The following is a 19,415-nucleotide window of genomic DNA, read 5'->3' as shown; positions in this document are numbered from 1 at the left end:
TAAGCAAAGACAACCGCACCATAATCCCACCCAACGCCAAAGAGACATCCGACCTAACAGGGAATTGAAACATTTGAGAAAGAAGAAGGGAAGAAATTATCATCGCGTATTGGTCCATATATCCCCCAATGCCCGTCTTTTCCTGCGCCCTGCCGGGTTGGGATGTCGGAACCGTTCGTGGTCTGTGGCCAGCTTGCGTTTGAACATGCTCAGATCGCCTAGGAGATTCTCCATGTCGGCTTGCATCTCCTGCGCGTCGGCGTCTCCATCGCTGGTGGCAGCCCCGTCCTCCCAGACCAGATCGGGCGTGCCTTGCCAGTCGGGCGACCCCGACCGCTCCAGGTCGTAGGGTGGTGATTCGCACACCGGGGAGAGACTCTCGCGGCCGCGTCGCGGCTCGATCGTCACCGGGGGTATCGGATTCCGGAGGCTGTCCAGGGCTAGCTTGAGGTGATTTCGCATCGCTTCGTTCTCCGTCTGCAGTTGACGGATCTTGCACTCGCTGACCATCTTGGTCTCCTCCATTAGGCGCTGCATCTTCTCGACCTGCGACTGGTAGTCCTCAAGCCGTTCCGTCTGTATTTCAGTTTCGCGCCGGTTGGCTGCCGCCTGCGATACACTGAGTTGCAGCGATCGTATCGTCTCCGCCATCTCGGCGATCTGTTGGTCGCGCTCCGCCGCCGACAGGTGGTCCTGATTGACGCGCGCGCGCGTGCGGATGTGCTTGGCCTGGTCCGCGTACCGTAGCGTCGACAGGGTCTCCTCGTAATCCGTCGGCGATATGCACGCGATCATGGCTGTCTTGGAATTTCCGCCCAGACTATCTTTGAGCAGCCACGTGAGGATCGAGTCTCGGTATGGCACCACGTCCCGGCCCTTGCGCTTGCCGCCGGGACGCGGCGCCCCCCCGGCGCGTGGGTCAGCCAACGCGGCGATCACGCGGCCTAGTGTTGTTAGGGACTTGTTGATGTTGGAGCCTTCGCGCAAACGCTGACCCGTGGCTTCGGTGGATTTGGCCCGTTCCGAGCCGGCCAGATCGACCAGTCGGATGCGCGCGGTGCGTTCCGTGGTCTCGTCTGTCGACAGGTCGTGGTGGATCTGTTTCAACGTGATGGTAAAGACGGCGTGGGACCGCGACGAGGTGTCGTTCATCTTGGTGCTGGCCGTGGTCCGCGACACATCCCCCTTGCGCATGAACTTCATCAGCTCTGTGAAGTTCCGGACCGTCACCTCGGTCAAGTCCTTAACGTACGGGCCCTCTGCGGGGGACTCGCGAATGCGCAGGTAGTGCGGCGGATCGGTGCGCGGCACCAAGAGGTCTCGGACGTGCTCGTTGTAGACCTCGAAGTAGGAGACGCGCACGTTGAAGCTGACATCCGGCGACTGTGCGCCCTCTATGCGGTCGAAGAGGTCCTCGCAGGTGCGCGGGATCAACCCGGGGCGGTCGGGCGTGCCCATCATGGTGTAACTCTTGCCGGAGCCCGTCTGTCCGTAGGCGAAGATGCACGTGTGGTACCCTTCAAAGTTGTGATCCAGGAATTCTTCACCCAGGCAGTTGTAGACGTCCTCCTGTCCGGCGTAGTGCGCGTCGTCCTCATCATGCGACCAGAACGAATTGTCAAAGATGAACGATTTGTCCTCGAGCACCTTGCCGCGCGCCTGCGACTTGGGCTTTCCGTTGTCCTGATGATTGGGAGGGGCTTCGAGTTTCGTCATCTGGGTGTCAGGGTCCATGGTGATCAGACACGGGGCATCGCGCGCGAGTTCTGCACTCCATTAGCCATTAATCTCGGGGCATGGGGAGAACTTCGCTCGTCCTCCCTGAGTAACCCACCTCGAGGTAGGAAATTCCTGACACGGACCACTACGCGCACGTTGCCCGCAGGCGACGGGCTGGCTATGCCATCGCCTCGCGCGGATACCGCGACACCCTGACGGGCGCGCAGGGACGGGCTAGAAGCCGTGGAACGAAGGGCGGCGGAGGAAGCGGTGGTGGAGTAGGCGGAGGGAGTGGTGATGCCCGTCACTGACGACATGCCGGAGGTCGAGGCGCACGACTGCGAGCCCAGGCCGGGGCCCGGACCCAGGGAATGGTAGAGACGTGGGTCCAGGGACATCTCCCGGCTGTGAAGCGTCAAAAACTGTATAAACTGAGCGACGGCGTCGCGATGGCGAAGCAATAGATGATGGTACATACAGGCCGGTGTACCAGTGGATCCCAAAGGATCGTCACTGCCGGGATGATAAAGAAGAAGAGCTGCGAGGAAGTCGTAAGGGAACGGGCCGTGCGAAGTGCATCCGTGGGTCTATAATAGTGGAGGAAGGAAGGAGTAGAAAACCATGAAAGGGGGGAGGGAAGGAATAATCCAAATGAAGAAAGAGGGGATAAAGAATGTCAACCCTGAAAATCAGAGCATAGATGAGCCCACACGAATGAATGATGGATGGAATGTGGATGAAGATGAAGGTCAAGTTGGAGATCAAGACTCCTTGGTTTGGATTTTGCCTGATCAGGCAGGTTGGTGCCTGGGGCGGCGATGACTTGGCGACGGATGACGTTACCATGGCAATCCTATAGATCTCTACGACGCTCCATCTGATGTCGGACAGCATGTTCGATATTTACTGATTGACTGGCATTTCGTTATGGTTTGCTATCTGACACGAGTAAAGAGTGTGCCTCAGTAATAACCCCCTATGCATATGCAACCAATTTACTCAAAATCTTTCGTGGCCGCTTCGAAGGCATCCGCCTCATCCCTTCTGCCCTTGCCAATGTTCTCGCCATCCGTGAACGCATATCGGTCATCGACGATGTGGCCGTCCTTATCGACAGTGGTTTCGAAGTACTCCTCGGGGTTCAACTTGTTGACGTCGGGCTGATGGGGGTTGGAAGCACCCATGTCCATGCCGGTCTTCTCCTGGGCTTTTTGTTGAGCCGATCGGGCGTACTGCTTGGCTGTGTCCATGGTGGATGTTCTAAAAAACGTTAGATCGCCAGAGTAAGTCAAATTTCAAAGACAAAACGTACTTGGTGTGGATAGAAACACTGCTAGATTCCTCTTCACGGTATTGCTTTGATAGAGTGTCCCTGGAGCGGGAGATGGGCGTGTTTTACGACTGCGGTGGCAAGGCCATGATGCGGTGATGACGCCGACATGGCGCTCTCCTCCCCTCTCCGCACCAGGGATGCCCCAGAAACCGGGGTCGCTGATGCGTTGACCGGTGGATTTGAGTTTCTGATCGATGGATGATGATGATTTCATTGTTCCTTCAGCCTAGGCTGATGAAGTAGAGCAAATGTTAGCTTGGCTACGTGGCAAGTTGTCTGCTGTACTGACTATGTCATTCTTGTATCACTCTTGCCTCTAATACTGACACAACCATGAAGTCGAAGGACAATTGGAATCTAATCCGATGGGATTGGATCTTGAAGTCATCCAGATCGATCGGAGCGGATCGGAAGGACCCGTAAAGATCCATCCGCACACGATTAGTAATCATACTCGCATCTCATCTCCGTCCACTGATCTGAACTTGTATCGTTTTCGATATCGTTGTGATATCAGATAGAATTGCCATGGTACATGGGGATCAGTCTGGGATTGAAGGTTATCAACCAATCTACCGATCCCCAACAATGTGATACACAGGCATCGCCAATCAAATATAACTTCAGCCCTATCGGTGGGGCGTGGAGCTGATCCACCGTGCAGCATCCATGTCGCTTGTCTGGCAGTGGTCTGGATGTCGACGTTTGGAACAAGAATAGAATCCTTCACAACCCTGACCTGACTGCTCGACTGTCATGCGTCAAATATGCCAGAGTGCGGGCAAGGTGTCTAGGATGTCGGAAAGAATGCTACACCGCGAACCCGTATCGGAACAGCTCCGGCGCCAATCGTTAGTATCCGTCGCGAAAATTTGCACCTCGGTTTGACTCATCCCCACAACCCTTGGCGTCCACCACCAGATCTCTTCTTACCCTGCTTCGTTCTACCTCTTTCCCGCCTGGAATCCTTGAAAGCAATGGAGGATAAAGTGACGACGCACCCGACGACCATCATGACAGCAGATCTCGAGGCGCATCGCCCGTCCCGGATCCACCGGTGGAAGCAAGCAGTGGACCCCCGCAATGCCGACCTGATCTGTCTGCTCCTGTGTCTAAACACAGGCCTCTGCGACAGTGCAGCCTACAACGCATGGTCCTGTTTCCTCGCCATGCAAACAGGTACGTTCCTTCCCCCCGCTCTCATTCCAAACACAGACCCCGAACCAAACTGACCCGCACAGGAAACACCATTTTTCTCGGGCTAGGCGCCTCCAACCTACCGGACAACAAACCCTGGGGCTGGCTCAAATCCCTCGTCTCCATCGTCGGCTTCTTCCTCGGCGCGCTCATCTTCTCGACCGTCACGCGCCGCGTCGGGGCCCGCTCCCGCGTCGCCCTCTTCGTCTCCTTCCTCGTGCAGGCCATCCTCGTCGTCATCGCCGTCGCCCTCATCGAAGCCGACCTCATCCCGCACACTCCCGCCGACATGACCTTACAGTCGGGCCCGCTCTTCCTCGAACTCATCCCCATCGCGCTTCTCGCCTTCCAGTCCGCCGGCGCCATGACCGCCAGTCGCGCGCTAGGCTACTCCGAGATCCCCACCGTCGTCTTGACCAGCGTTTACTTCGATGTGGCGACGGATCCGCAGATAGTGCGCGGGCCCTTGACGAATGTTAAGCGCAACCGTCGCGTCGGGGGCGTCGTGGCGCTGTTGGTGGGGGCCATTGCGGGTGGGTGGCTGAGTCGGAGCAGTGGGGGGATGGAGTCGGCGTTGTGGATGGCTGCGGGGATAAAGTTTGTGGTTGCTCTGGCGTGGTTGGTGTGGCCGGGGGAGACCACTCAGGAGACGAAGTGATTGTAAATGTGATGTTATAGATTAGACTATGGTAGTTTGTGGGTGTGTACGGGTGAGCATCGAGATCATACTCTGATGTTGATTTGGAGCGCGTGTATATACGCCCTAGTAGTAATAATTATAGAGATGAATTTATTCTGCATATACCAAATTTGTGATGTGTAGGCCTGTGTAGACTACCCGTGTAAAAAATGTATAATCCTTGAAAGCAGCCCTACTAGTCACACCTAGTCTCTTGTTATAAGCTAAGATATTTTCATTCAATGATGTCCTAGAGAAGCCTCATAGCATTGATCATAGACTTTCCTAGTTTTTCACTAAGCTTTGTCTTGACACATCTCGGTGCTTGCTGATTATTGGTTTATAAGTCTGTGAGGCGCTGGTGGTCACGGAGGTAGTGTATCTTGCACGAATCGTGGAGAGACAAATCTGTGGAGAAGTCGAGCCGGGCTGCCTGCACGCCTTGAGACTGCGAAAGAGAAAGCAAAAACAACCGGTATATCGGTGGATGAGGGTTGATATCTACCTTCATGGGTCTTGCCGTGTTTTTGTGGCATTGTATAACAAGGCAAGTGGAGTATTAGTTCAGGTTTGGGTTCATCATATTGAGTATATTTATATTGTCTGGTCATTGTTTTGATCAGCATGTCTGTTAAGATGGTAGATACATGAAAAGTACTCTGGCTGCAAAGGATATAGCTAGTCTGGAGAATATGACTTGGTAAGTGTAAAGTCTCTGAAATTCAAATCCATGGAGAGCATTCACTGTCTGGCTCCGGTTCAGGACACTGCCAGTGATAAATTCCAGGCCTTCAATTGAATTTATCCATAGTGACCTCTGACAGGTGTGAATCAGACTCTTTCTGCAACTATCATAACTTAGATGCAGTGATAGATCTGTTCTTTTATAGTCAAGACTCCCCGTACCATGTTAGGGTTAGCCTTCATGACTGCCCCACCACCGTCTATTGCAATATCCAGAATTTTGAGGTAGATATTGTTATAGAGAGTCATAGTGTCTCTTTAAACAAGATAATATCCCAAATAACCTACTAATAGATGATTTTCGAGCTAATTCAATTGCGTGCTTTTGCACCGCAATGAGTACACTGTATCAACCGCTTGATTTATCATCAAGACCACTGCAGACCGTCCACCGCTTGTTCCTTGATAATAGTTTGATTTTGAAAATGATTTACTGTCACATCTCACAACATCATTATGACAGCGGTGGATAAGGCACCGCGCGAGCACCACTCGTCATACCAGACGATTGCCAATGATGATCGCCAGCCATACGTCCAACATGGCGGGGTCGACGAGGAGGATCCTCTTCTTGCGCGGCCGGCGCATACAGAACAATCCGTGAAACTGTTGACCAGTGTGTCTACTGTAGTGGGTGTTTTACTCCTTGGTAGGATTTGAGATTTCGCGGGTTTGAACAGATACTGACGCACCCAGGCGAGTTCATCACCAGTGCTGACGGCACGCTGGTCATTGCTGCTGCTGCACCTATCTCGTCCCAGTTCCAGCGCCTCCAGGACGCAAGCTGGCTATCTACAGGGTACATGCTGAGTCTCTGTGCGGCGCAACCCATGGTACTGTAGAGCGACGCGTCGAGCGATCCCGAAGAACATGGGCTGACGCGACCAACCAGTATGGAAAACTGAGCGACATCTACGGCAGAAAGCCCGTTCTTCTCGTAGCATATGCGTTCTTCGCAATTGGATGTTTGATCTCGTGGGTTGATACTATCTCGCTAGCGAGAAACCTCACTAACGTCTAAAGGGGAATCGGCCACGGTCTGTGGATGGTGATTCTCGGCCGTGCCGTCAGTGGCATTGGTGGGGCTGGCATCATGACCTTGGGGTCGGTGATAATTACTGGTGAGCCTTGTCATCTCCAAGGGCTTAACTCAATGACTCACTCGAGAAGACATTGTTCCTCGGCGCGAACTCGCCTCGTGGCGCGCCTATATCAACATCGCCATGACACTTGGCCGCAGTGTCGGTGGACCACTTGGAGGTTGGCTGACCGACGCCGTCGGCTGGAGATGGTGCGTCTCCTTCTATCAAAGCACCCCGACAACTAGAATTCTTCTCACCAAACCAGGCTCTTCCTCCTGCAAATCCCATTCATCGTAACCGGCGCGATCCTAGTCATCGCCAAACTGCAAGTCGCCCCTCCCGACACCACCCACGCCCCATCCATCCGACGAGTCGACTTCCTCGGCACCGCCCTCCTCGCAGCCTCAATCATATCCCTCATTACGGTCCTCGACCGCGGCGGTCACGCCTTCTCCTGGGTCTCATGGCCCGCGCTCCTCCTCAGCAGCAGCGGACTCGCGCTAGGGGCACTTTTCATCACGGTGGAGACGTCCAAGACCCTCGCCCCAGAGCCCATCTTCGACCTGCGTATTCTCTACAGGAACCGCAACGTCCCCATTACCTACGTCATCTCCTTCCTCCAGTCCACAGCCCAGATCGGCATGGTGTTCGCCGTCCCGCTGTACATGCAAGTCTCGCAGCGCGCCTCCACCACCCGCGCGGGCGCTCACATGATTCCCTCCGTCGCAGGGAATACCCTCGGCGGTTTGCTCGCCGGCTACGTCATCCGTCGGACGGGCCGCTACAAGCTCCTCTTGATTATCGCAGGGCCGATCGCGGCCGTCTCCTACGCGCTGCTTCTCGTCCGCTGGCGCGACCAGCCCCTGTCCCCCTGGGAGTCGCTGAATATCTTGCCCGGTGGGCTGGGTTCGGGGATTTCCTCTGCGGCGGCATTTGTAGCCATGTCGGCGCTGCTGGAACCAGGTGAGGTCGCGATGGCGACGAGCGGGTATATGCTAGTGGTCAGTCTGGCTATAATGACTGGGATTACGACCACGAATGCGGTTTTGGGGTTGGGGTTTCGGCGGGAGTTAGGAAGAAGGTTGCATGGTCCTGAGGCGGATGAGGTAACTTTCTTTTCTTTGTTTCTCGTTTCTTTTCTTCGTCTTTGGGATAGGCTGATAAGGGTAGATTATTCGCCGCGCCGTGTCCGATACGAACTATATTGCTGGGCTGGAAGGTCGACTCCGCGAGGTTGTAGTTCGGTGTTATGTGGATGGGCTGCAGGGGACTTATGGTGTGTTTTTTCTTCTATACAATTTTCCTGGCTGATGCTAATCTTTTTAGTCATTTCTCTGCTTTGCTCGATTTTAGGATCGTTGCTGGGATGGATGGTCAGGCAGCATCGGTTGTAGATGGATGGATGATGCGAGTCACCTATGATGTTGAGAATGGTTTATGCGGTATGTGCTACTGGGACATCCGATGATTCCAAGAGACAAGCAACAAAATGCCGGTACATTTGGACTATCTAAGACGGCTAGATCTATGTCGATAGTGACTCTACCCCTACAGTACTTTGACTCGTATGCTGTATATGGGTTATGATCAGGACTAGCAATATACGAAATATAAAACCAAAACATTCGAAAGATTGACCCACACATCAATGAACAGTAATATACAACCTAATATACAACTCATCTCATGATACTAAACATCCGTCCAGCCACAATAAGAGAATATACATCTCGCTAGTTCAACCCGGCGTGAATGTCATCTTCCACCTCTAGTATTACGAGTCCCAACCTGACATGGATGATAGTCAGCATGACTCACAGCGACCACGTCATATCCAGACCAAGGCAGAACTAGAGGGAAATGACAGTGTCGCGGGCTCGGGGTGTTGTGATCAATACCAGTGGTTGCAGTCAGGGCACCATGGTCACATGACTGAGTAAGTAGAAATAAGCACTCAAATGCCAGCCTTGAACAAGTATAGACTCAATATGCGTGGAATATCACATGAATGCAAGTAGTTCTTCGCCTCATTCCATCTACCAATAACCACACCACCCGCCCAATCCGAACTATACCCCTCCACTAATCACAAACAGCGGAGGATTGGAGCCTCCCTACCTTTCTTAGTATATACATACCGGCTACCCTCGGCAGCAGCACACTGGTGCCAGGTGTTCTTTCTTCTGTGATCTGACGTCGATAAAGTTAGGCCAACCAACCAGTAATTAATTAGCTATCTAAGGAGGGTAGTCCTACCCCATGCTATACATATTACATGCATGTTACATATATAAAATTACACACATATGTCCCGGGATTGCACGACATCTAATTGGAGGCCTTATATGCAAGATGATATCAAATAAATTCAATTATTTGGAACCCTAACAGAATTAAATCTGTATATGAGGCTGTCGTGTTCATCTTCGTTGGGCCTCAATCCGCAACATATTCAAGAGCCCTTTTCATATTCAGATCCGGATTTCGATGATCATCAGAGAGTTTGGCCCGGCGCTGGGGCTTGCCCGATGCCTACGTCACAAATTCAAGCTTCCCGTTTAACAACTCACAAGAGATATTGCTCACTCTATATATCCTCAGCGAGATGTGTCAGGTCTTGCTCGGGGGTCACTAAGTCACTTTCCCGGGGGTGACGAGACAGACGGCCAACAACCTTGCTCAAGGGAAGAGTGAGCTTTGTGGGAGTTGTGATAGCGCCGTCCTGGTAGTCTCTCCGTAACAGGTGTCGTGCCATTTGTTCGAGATGGCTTGAGAGACGCTGTACGACACGCGGAATGAGGGGATGATCTTGTAACGACACCCTCTCTGCGGAGAACAAGCTCCCATGTCTGTATGATTATCTCAGGGGTCGGATTCCTTTCTCCAGCTTCCCACTCTGGTCGTTGTTGAGCTAAAGAGTCTTATCTTATAGTAATTATTCATTACACGTAGGTCCAGTGAGATGAAAAGTCAAAGGATCTTATTGCAAGTTCATGCGCAGGATCTGGCACGGCAGGTTCGATAATTGCGCTGGGGGGACAGATGTGAACGCGATATCGCATACTGATCCCCATTTTGATCCTGTTGCAGTGCTTGTTGCCGGTTTTCTAAGAACTTTTTAAATCTCTGGTTGGTGGTAAATGGCTCCTGCTTCACTTCCTTTGCCAGTTGTAGCAGAGGATTATCGGATTCAGGAGATAAAGACGGAGACTTGTTGATGGTGGTTTAAAGTAGGAAGCCCACGGTGGGTGGGGGAGATGAAGATTGAGATGAGGCAGCAGGTAGAATAGGCATTCCCAAGTGACAAAGAAGGAGGCTGTGGGGGAGGAATACCACTCGGCTACAAACAATATCATGTCACTTTTACCCTCGGTGAGTAATCTTGTTATTTTATATCGCGACAGATGACAACTACCTAGTAATCCACGAGTCCCGCCGCGGCGCTGATACATGTAGTATGATACAGTACGTATTACACGCTTTATACCAATATACATACATATACGAACTGTATATACTTGTAGACAGGAAGTATCTACGCTATTAGCTAACTGCATGCACCCTGCATATATAGTGCATGGTCAGACAAGGCTGTCTTCAGTGCCTACTGGTGGCATGGCAAGCCTGGCCTGGCCTGATCAGCTTCCTCACCTACTTCTTACTTATTACCTACAGGTACTAGGGTACTAACTGACCGGTTAGTTGCCCAATAGAACCATCACGTATACCTCCATCATTGCTTCATTCTGTTCAGCCTTGTCTACAGATACTACAGGTTCATAACTCCCTCAGATGTTAGCAGCTTGCGTGATATCGCTTCTATCTACCCATTTACTATCAATCCGCCGCGAGGGAAACAACCGCACTACGAACAGTACCACCCACAGATCACTACATAAATAGCATCGCAAGCACCTATAAGTCTGCCTACATATATACACTACGTAGGAGGCGCATGCCGCACACTAGCTGCATATACTAGGCAGTGCCCATTACCTTACCCACAGACATTATCGCCGACTACCTGTAAGGCAGATTACCTACCTAATACTATAGTTAGGACCTAAGGCATCACAGCCTAATATCTATACGAGCTATTGGGTTTCTAGAATGCAGTACATTCTTAGTATATTCTAGAATACTGAATCTACTCAATCATACATGTATACCTTATAGATAGGTAGTGAGACTATATTGATCTAGATAAGGTAGAAATAAGTGGGTGTGGTCTATGTACGCACCAAACGAACGAATCCATCTACTACTGCAAATAATAACAAAAACAAGCCCGACAAATCAAGCAGAAGAAGAAAAAAGCTAGCGAGTCAGCGCAAAATGGTATCATCGAAGACAGGAAAGAAGCCAGCCGGGCTCAAAACTTGCAATGCCAGATGCGAACAAGCCAATCAATAAGAAGCGAACAGAACCAGTAACAGAAAAGATCGAGAAATCCATCCACAGAATTAGTAGTAGACAAAGGAAATAAAACATAGGGAAAACATAGGAAAATGATATGCCGGTCTCCGCGCTGATAGCGGTCCCCGGTTAATATGAGCCCAGTTAAATGAGCCAGTCAAAATGAGCCTCTGTCAGAACGAGCAGCCATTTTGACTGATGTATCCCAACTAAACAAACGCGCTCAAATGCACCCATCGCTGGATCCGTGAATCAATCAAGAAAGAAGCCGTGGCTTGCGCCGTCCGTGTTGCTGTCAGATATTCATTCCAAATCCGCAGCCAAATATCAATACTTTTGGTGAGTCCTTCCGTAAGGACGGTATAAAGAAACGACAGAAAAAAGGGTTGAGGAAGTCTAGGCGGTCGGGTGTCGGAGAATCTCCTCGCAGTTGGCGTCAAACCGCATATCCCACACTCGAATACTGTGCATCAATTTCTCGGTGTTTTCGAGCTCGCGATCGCGGCCGAAGATAGACTCGACGAACTCGCAGCCGGCGTTGCGACCCATCGAGACCGGCCCCTTGCCGCTTTCCCGCTTGGCGGCCTTCCACATGAACTGCTCGCACGTCTTGAGCAGCTTCTTGAAGCGCCCCCACAGCCGCTCGCCGCTCTCGAGGAAACTCTCGACCATCTCGTGCGCGTCCGTGCGCTTGATGCGGTCCACACACTCGTCCGCCCGCTTCACCTTGCCTGCCAGCTTGATCAACAGCAGCCACAGCTCGCCCGCCACATCCGCCATGGGCGTCGACGCTCCATGGTGGAACACCGTCCAGTCGTAGATCCACTTGCCCAGCGAGTTGGCGTCGAACACGCTGCCCAGCAGGATGATCGGCATCTCCGTCGGGTCCCAGTTCTTGATCGAGTACCCAGGCGGGATCCCCGCGCGGGCAGCGTCCTCGTCCGTGGCGTGGGTGGCCGGTTTGGCGGCCGGGGTGGGCCTGGGTTTCTGGGGCGTGCGTGTCGATGTCGACTGCCGGCGGGCGCGCGACCGTTTCGCGGTGTCGGCATCATCGTAGACGGGGACCTGGTTATAGACAAAGTGCTTATCAGTGGGGGCTCTGGGCTTGCGGGACGACGGAGATCGGTGCGGCGGGTGGGCGCCCGAGGCGGCGGCAGCGGCAGCGGCGGCGGCGGCGGCGGATCGCGAGGGGGGGTAGTTCTCGTCGTCGTAGGCTTCACCGTCGGAACCATCATCGACCACATCCACAAATCGTTTGCGCGAGGACTGATGCGACGGGTAAGGACCGGTGGGATCGATGGGAATGCCAGACATGGTAGTGCGACGACGTGATCGACTAGACGGATAGCCGCCGTCACCACCGCCAGCAAAGAAAGCACTTACATAGTCGTGCTTGCGCGGAGGGGCGCCATAGTCGGGCATGGCCTCGGGATGGTAGGCGGCGGGCCCGTAGGCGGCGCCATGCCAGCCGTCCTTGGTGGTCCCCGCATAGCTGGCTTTGCGGCCGTGACGCTTGGAGGCACTCCGCGGGGAGGTGTAAGGGGTGGCGAAGGGAGAGGCGTAGTAGGCGTAATGAGGAGAGGTAGGAGGGGAGGCCATGTAGTCGTAGGGCCACCCCGGAGGGGGTTGAGGATAGTGATACATTATCGAAGAATGAGCATGAGAAACCAACACCAGCAAAACCAAAGCCGGAACTTTTCAATCACAACGATGCAGTAAACCTTGAAATGGAAAAGTGGAGTAAAATAAACGAATTTAGATCAGGCAAGAAAAGAAATCAAAAAGAACAATAGAACCCAGATATATTATACAGGATATCGTGTAGAACAAACCGATCGACGCCGGGAAACAGGAATCGGATATCGCTGGGGAAAAAAAGAGAAAAAAAAATGGAGAAAAAATCAAGATCAAGACAGGGACCGTCACCGAGGCACGGTTGCAAGGGGAGAGGAGGGACGAGAGGAGGTGAGCTGAGAGTGCATTTGAAAAGATGGTCGTTGGTATATGGGTAGTTAAGCGCTGGGAGTGACTATGAGGAGATTGACCGAGAGTCCACCAGCTCTATGTCTAACGGGTTCCTTCTACCGTGAAACCTCTATCGACCTTCCAAACGGGCCAAATAAGAGATGATATTCCCACCCAGTGAAAATATCAATATTCTGGGAGGGGGGAAGAGTCCGTAGACGAGTGGTGGAGAGAGAGAGAGAGAGAATAGAGGGAGAGGAGGGAGGAGGACGAGAGACCGGGAGGTCGGTTAGTTATTACAACCAGTGGAAAATAGATGTAAAATTCTTTAATCAATCCCAGCAGCCATTAAAAACAATAAACCTCATTATAATAATATAATGATAATAGGATATTCATTCTGATAGGATTAGGATGTGATATGGGGCTGGGGGGTATGACTAGTATTTCCCCCCCGGTTTAGCGCGGGCTGGGCGGGTTTTGGTATTGTCGTGACCGTATCTTACCTGCAGCCCTTGGGCGCGTTTCAGGCCCAACGAGGGGTCACTCTTCTTCGACCTCTTCAGTCCCTTCAGTCACTTCAGTCAGACTGGGTTTGTCTCGATTGGACGTCGACGGTGTGTCATGACTCTCTCATGACCATTGGTTGGGCATGATCGATCGGGTTGCATATGTTTTGACTCATTCTCGAAACATGTCCCATCTGTCGACTCAGCTTCTTATCACCACTCATTGAATAACCAGTTAGGGCTTCGACCTTTCAGTTAGGTTTCAGGGCCATCCGCCCTTGCGGGTCGTAAAATTTCCCCGGTGGTAGAGTGAGTCATTCCCGATTGGGAGGGAGAACTGGACTGCAGTGGACTTCGCCACGCCGTGGCATGTCACATGTGGCGAGGGTCAGGTTATTAATATCGTTGCCTCCCTGAGCTGAATAGCCTCGAATAGGCTCATTCAGCTGAGCGAGCCTGATTTGAGATGGAGTCAGTGGTGGAAGCCTACGCCGTGGCGGAGTCTGGTGTGGTGGCCGGAAGAATACGATCATTACGATATCTGATATCCTTGATACAGAGTCCATCAGCGGGGAATCATCCCATGGACTCGATCCGGCCGATCCCGTTGCGATTCCACGGTACTCACTACTGAAGGAGCCCGCCAAACAAGCTCATCGAGATGCCCTGTATGGGTCTATGGGTCCTCCGGTGGAGAGTGGATCGTAAACAATGGTTGTTGGGCAACAGTCGTTCGATGGGCTTTACCGCTGCGATCCTGCTGGGCAGCAACCACGCCGTTTACAGACCGCAACTTGTGGGGGAGATCCATCAGTAGGGTTGTGCCCCAATTTGATATACGAGGATTGAGGATGGTGTCAATGGGTGTATTCATGGACGAAAAATACCGTCGCTGGAGATGGCACAGTCTTCGTAATACAGGCCATGGTTCTCAAAGAATCTTCCTAGATAGTTCAAAAGAGAGAAGGACAAATAATATCACACGAAAGAAAAATGAATGAGAAATAAAGAGGAAAATTCTGAATCCACCCAATAAAGGCGTCGGCGCAGCAGCCACTCGCACGGACATGTCAATATTATTAATGTAGTATGGTCAATACTAGACTGATATTATACTTATAATATATTGATATGTTAATATAAATTCCATGCGACACCAGGATCAGGGAACTCCTCACGGAGTCGTCCATACAGAATTAATAATTCCCCTGAGTGACGCAGGCCCTGCTGACCCGAAAATCACCTTCGCAACGTCGCACATGGCGTCGATCTTTCCATCTGTCCATCGTATTCTTTATTGCATCATTTCATCTTTTATCATAATATTCCTTTGTCCGACAATTCAACCTTTTCGCCCGAGTCAGTGACTGAAGAGTAGACAAAACTGGCATTAACAATGGCGATAACTACAACTAGGCAGACAGTATATGGTCTCCGGAGTACGAATAATCAAGACGAGATTAGGGCTGGGCAGTTCCTACGTTGGACACGGCGGCTAACCCCGACCATCAACTTACCATTCCACAACCATGACCCAGGATATATCAATTTAATATAAATACATGAGGGATATATAATCTGCTGAATTACTCATGTCAGATTAATGCCTCATTGGTGACACGGATATCATCAATCCAACTGCGCTATAAGTCGGAAATCGCTAGGCAGACGGGATCCTATCAGAGACACGGCACACGGCTGATTATCCTGGTACTAGTTATATCGCTTCGGTGGATAAGCCGAGTGATATTATCATGATGTTGATATCCGGTCAGAGTTTTTCTCCTTGCCAGAATAATCTAAACTAGATGATCTAGACTCATTTTCTTCCTGTGTGTGTCCTGTGCAGAGTGGATCCGACAGAGGTACAAACTTTCGGTCCTCGCATGGATCGCTTGGTTAAGAAGTACGTACGTGTACGTGGTACCGTATGGTACATACAGAGACACAACGCTACACTGGGAGGATTGTGTACCGACAGGTATCATCAACATCATCCTCCTCCCATCCCACCTGGAAGCTTATTGATGGTGTCCCTGCATAACTGTCCGGGACGGAAGCCGAATTCCTATCCTGGGTTACAGCTGACCTGTTTTTGTGATTTGTCGCATTCTCTTGCATATGAATTCCTTCTGATTACTGAGGGACTGTGGGAGCTGTCTACGGAGTATGTATGGATATCCTACCATATGGAGGAAGCAGAAAGGGGTGAAATGAAGGTCTCACGCCGATCAAGTGCGCGTCGGAGGAATGTCTCAGGGGGGGTCTTGGAATGGAGGGAATCGTCAGGAGGCTGGTCATTTCTTTCCCCCGTTCCTTTTGATCTCTTGCTGGTTTTCCCTCTCTTTCTTTTTTTGGTCTGTTGATCTTGTTGGAATTTTTGGGGTCGACCATGCAGGGATGTTTGTGGGATCGTGGTCAGCCCTTACCCTGAGCCCTACACGATCCTTCTCGTTTAATTACCTGACTGGGATAGACTTTAGCCTGTTTGGACTCTGTCTCTGACTCGTAAGGAAGTGTATTGGATATGGAGTGTGGTGGAATAACCTCAAGATTGATATAATAATTGATATCGACTAGTTGGAGACCCACCAAAACATACCCCAGTATTCCGTACTAAGTGGTACTTCCTGCGACCTATAAGCTGGACATACGGAGTACAACCAGCATGGATCCATTTGGCCCAGCGCCTATTTCCACCAACTGCGCCCCTCCCAGTTGACACTGACAGACTGCAGTGCCGTAGAAGAAACGAAACTAATCACTGCAGCCTTCCGCTTCCGCATCCCAGTCCATTGGACAACAGGAGTTCGACCGCTCGTCCGAGGACTTTTTTCCCTTTTCTATTCGTTTTAATCCATTTTAGGCTCATATTGGAGTAGGTCTGTTTGTCCTGGTTGGAGACATTCCACCACATGCACACTCCGCAGCGCTGCAGCCGTGGATCCTTCCGATCGGTAGGTGTGTGAACTGTCATTTCTACCTGTCTTTTCATAGGTAGGCAGGGACTCTTCCACACGCCCTTCCATCCATCCTTTTCCCCCTTGGGACGGACGGGATTGGTCAGACTGGTTTGAGCTGGCTGCCTGGATGGACAGACTGAACATTGGATCACAGGAGTGGCTTTTACCCCTCCTTGGAGCTGAGTGCCTCCCTGTCGCAGGTACCAGAATAGGTATAGTCCGATTGTGATTCACATTAGTAGGTACATGCGTACATTCTTAGTTCCTTTGCTATGACGGTGCGAAGTGCGGGGCTGATGGGGCGGGGACGGGGGTGTCTCTGGCACGAGGACACTACTTTTGCATGGTATGAGATGGAGGTGGCCCGAGAGTGACGAATGGTGATTGCCTAGTAGGTTCTATAGGTACCTGAGTGGTACTAATGGACAGGGTACGCTTGAAGTGATGCTGATGCTGATGTTGACTGGATGGTCGGGGTGGCAGTGTACTTAGGTACTAGTCTAGGATTCAGCAGGTTTGGATACCTCTGACGACAGGATTGTCTTGTTTGGCGGATATCTATTTCTATTTCGATCCGTTTCATGGCGTCATGTCGTTTGCCTTGTCTTGAGTCGTCTTGCGGGTGGATGCTGCGGATGGTACTTGGTTTACTAAGGTAGGTTACCTACTGGTGCTGATCGTCTACTGAGGCTTCAAGGTTGACTGCCGGGCGTTACTTTGTTGGTACTTGGTGGTGCCGAGATCGCCACCTGTGATGCCTATCGATCGGAGCGTAATGCAGGGCGTGTGCCCTGATTCTGTGATGTGGTTTACATTAGTTTATACGTGCACATGGTCTACTGTACTGATACTCCCCTCGAGAGGTGGATAGTGTATGCCAATATCGCTATGCAATGTATTTTTGACTGACGCTACAAATGTCCAGTTTTGAAGGTATCCGCTCTATCTTTCCGCGCATGAATGAGGCCCGCACTGCGATGGGAAGAAAGGAACGTCACCGTCTAGTTTTGCACCGGTGCGTCCTGTTTCGTACGGTCGGGCAATCCCTGCGACTCCTGCCCGGCTCCCGGGTAGCGCGTGCCCTTGTTCTTGACCTTCTTGACCTTCTTCTTCTCCGTGCTGGGGTACGCCTTGTCGGTGATCTCTTGCCATTCGGCGTCCGCCTGGTAGGCCGCGTGGATCGGGGCCAGCAGGTCCAGTAGGGCCTTGGACACGGCGGGTTTGAGCAATTGTGGCGATAGCTAGATAGGTTAGTATTGTTTCGAAGAATGCAAGTCACGTGGAAGAGGGAAATAAAAAGAATGGGAGCAAAACACACCACGTCCGCCCTGTAATCCTCGTGCATCTTTTCGATGCTCGTGTAGACCAGCGGCTCCAAGCCGTCGCGTTCCCGCTCAACGCGGAACTCCCGCTGTCCCTTCAGTTCGGAAGCCGGCAGCAGCACGTACTCCACGAATGCGAGGACACCGTTCTCTTCCACCACCTTGGGGGATGCCTCGGCCTTGCGAATCTTCTTGGTGATGACCTCGGGCGTATCTAACAAATCGATCTTGCTGTCTGCTCATTTGTCAGTATATCAAAACAAACAACAGGGGAAAGAAAGGAAGAAAGGAAAACCTACCCTGCTCGCTCGAAGACATCTTGCCACCCTGCAGGCCAGGCACCATCGGGTTCATCAGATGGGCGCGTTCCTTGTATCCCAACTTCGGCAACCACTCCTTGGCAGCCGTGAACAGTTTGCGCTGGTCCAGTCCTCCGAACTGGCAGTCCACGTCGAGATGCTGCTCGTCGAGCACCTGCAGGATACTGTAAAGCAGGCCACTCAGCGGCGAGTTGTCGGACTGCTTGACAACCTCCGCACCGGCCTTCTTCGCGTCGTGCTCCGACGTCACGGCGCACAGCTTGTACACGTCCATGATATATTCGGGGCTCTTCTGGTAACTGCTTCCCTTAACGAACTCCAACTTCTCCAGAGACACCCCCACAGCCTCGAGCACGGCCGATATCGTCCGTCGGTAGTACTCCGCACGCAGCTCGACCAGCTCGATGGGAGCCTTGAGGTTGTCTAGGAATCCATGGATGTCGGCCAGCAGGATCTTCACGTTGCAGCCCGCGGCGAGATACTGGGCGATCTTGATGGCGGGGACAAAGTAACCGCAGTGGATCTTCCCCGTCGGCGCAGTGCCTGTTATGACGATAAATAGCCCGTTAGCAAACTGGCTCCCAATGTAGACCCCGGGTAGGGGTAGGTGCCAACCCACCCCAGTAGATCTTCAGACTCCGCCCCTCGGCCAAAATGCCCTCGATGATCTCGGGATTGAGCACCTCTGCGAGGTTTTCGGTAATTAGGTCAAACTTTTGCTTTGCGTCGAGAGTCGCCATGATTGCGCTGGATCTATTTCCAATATGGGAGGTTAGAGGAGTATAAGTGAGGTGGTGCGAGTTTGCGATGGCGGGGGTGACTCAGGGCAGGAAAGGGAAAACTTCCGCGTCGGCCCCACAATTCAGGCTTTATCGTGTTTCGTTATCATTCTTTATCGGGACGGAGCTTAGTTGTTCCACACCGGGGGTGTTTGCCTTATGTCAGCTGACTACGCCTGCCAAATACGGTTAGCGTCGCATCTGTCAGCCTGGATGACTGAGGATCCAGCAACAGCAACAACAACAACAACAACAACAATAGAAATAACAACCTATATCACTTGAACCTCCTTGCGTCGGATCTCTTTGGGACTTACTATCCAATAGGTCTAGTAGATTGTCCAGAGGTATTAACCAGCTGAAGTGTCCGTCAGGCAGATGGCTGGC

General features: G+C 51.9%; 7 protein-coding genes across 7 annotated transcripts; 3 read left to right on the top strand and 4 right to left on the bottom strand.

Annotated features, from left to right (window-relative positions):
• Window positions 1-99: 99 nt before the first annotated feature.
• BDW47DRAFT_117571 (kinesin-3 family protein uncB) lies at window positions 100-2,117 on the bottom strand (the record flags this gene model as incomplete). Its single annotated transcript, XM_024815096.1, has 2 exons — window positions 100-1,766; window positions 1,835-2,117. 2 exons carry the CDS (start codon window positions 2,115-2,117, stop codon window positions 100-102), a joined length of 1,950 nt encoding a protein of 649 aa, XP_024672074.1.
• A 597-nt stretch (window positions 2,118-2,714) lies between these two features.
• On the bottom strand, window positions 2,715-3,266 carry BDW47DRAFT_125762 (uncharacterized protein; the record flags this gene model as incomplete). Its single annotated transcript, XM_024816440.1, has 3 exons — window positions 2,715-2,979; window positions 3,032-3,062; window positions 3,119-3,266. 3 exons carry the CDS (start codon window positions 3,264-3,266, stop codon window positions 2,715-2,717), a joined length of 444 nt encoding a protein of 147 aa, XP_024672073.1.
• Window positions 3,267-4,065: 799 nt separating this feature from the next.
• On the top strand, window positions 4,066-4,907 carry BDW47DRAFT_117570 (YoaK family protein; the record flags this gene model as incomplete). The annotated part of the gene is made up of 2 exons (XM_024815095.1): window positions 4,066-4,231; window positions 4,294-4,907. 2 exons carry the CDS (start codon window positions 4,066-4,068, stop codon window positions 4,905-4,907), a joined length of 780 nt encoding a protein of 259 aa, XP_024672072.1.
• A 1,221-nt stretch (window positions 4,908-6,128) lies between these two features.
• BDW47DRAFT_131729 (efflux pump antibiotic resistance protein) lies at window positions 6,129-8,148 on the top strand (the record flags this gene model as incomplete). Its single annotated transcript, XM_024817381.1, has 8 exons — window positions 6,129-6,321; window positions 6,369-6,505; window positions 6,565-6,647; window positions 6,696-6,793; window positions 6,840-6,963; window positions 7,020-7,860; window positions 7,925-8,030; window positions 8,081-8,148. The coding sequence occupies 8 exons, from the start codon at window positions 6,129-6,131 to the stop codon at window positions 8,146-8,148; spliced, it is 1,650 nt and encodes a 549-aa protein (XP_024672071.1).
• A 3,149-nt stretch (window positions 8,149-11,297) lies between these two features.
• BDW47DRAFT_31261 (uncharacterized protein) lies at window positions 11,298-13,067 on the bottom strand. Its single transcript, XM_024818724.1, has 2 exons — window positions 12,554-13,067; window positions 11,298-12,235 (listed from the first exon to the last, which is right to left on the bottom strand). The coding sequence occupies exons 1-2, from the start codon at window positions 12,812-12,814 to the stop codon at window positions 11,567-11,569; spliced, it is 930 nt and encodes a 309-aa protein (XP_024672070.1). The 5' UTR covers window positions 12,815-13,067; the 3' UTR covers window positions 11,298-11,566.
• A 2,460-nt stretch (window positions 13,068-15,527) lies between these two features.
• Window positions 15,528-16,086, top strand: BDW47DRAFT_105752 (uncharacterized protein; the record flags this gene model as incomplete). Its single annotated transcript, XM_024812633.1, has 1 exon — window positions 15,528-16,086. One exon carries the CDS (start codon window positions 15,531-15,533, stop codon window positions 16,008-16,010), a length of 480 nt encoding a protein of 159 aa, XP_024672069.1. The 3' UTR covers window positions 16,011-16,086.
• Window positions 16,087-17,158: 1,072 nt separating this feature from the next.
• Window positions 17,159-19,056, bottom strand: BDW47DRAFT_105750 (tyrosine--tRNA ligase TYS1). Its single transcript, XM_024812632.1, has 4 exons — window positions 18,869-19,056; window positions 18,229-18,792; window positions 17,926-18,164; window positions 17,159-17,848 (listed from the first exon to the last, which is right to left on the bottom strand). Exons 1-4 carry the CDS (start codon window positions 18,987-18,989, stop codon window positions 17,609-17,611), a joined length of 1,164 nt encoding a protein of 387 aa, XP_024672068.1. The 5' UTR covers window positions 18,990-19,056; the 3' UTR covers window positions 17,159-17,608.
• Between the last annotated feature and the right edge of the window lie 359 nt (window positions 19,057-19,415).

The sequence above is a fragment of the Aspergillus candidus genome (assembly GCF_002847045.1).
Source record: "Aspergillus candidus strain CBS 102.13 unplaced genomic scaffold BDW47scaffold_22, whole genome shotgun sequence".
NCBI classification, from domain to species: Eukaryota; Fungi; Ascomycota; class Eurotiomycetes; order Eurotiales; family Aspergillaceae; genus Aspergillus; species Aspergillus candidus.
The sequence above is the reverse complement of the archived record's forward strand: the minus strand, read 5'-3'. Positions and strand labels throughout refer to the sequence as shown.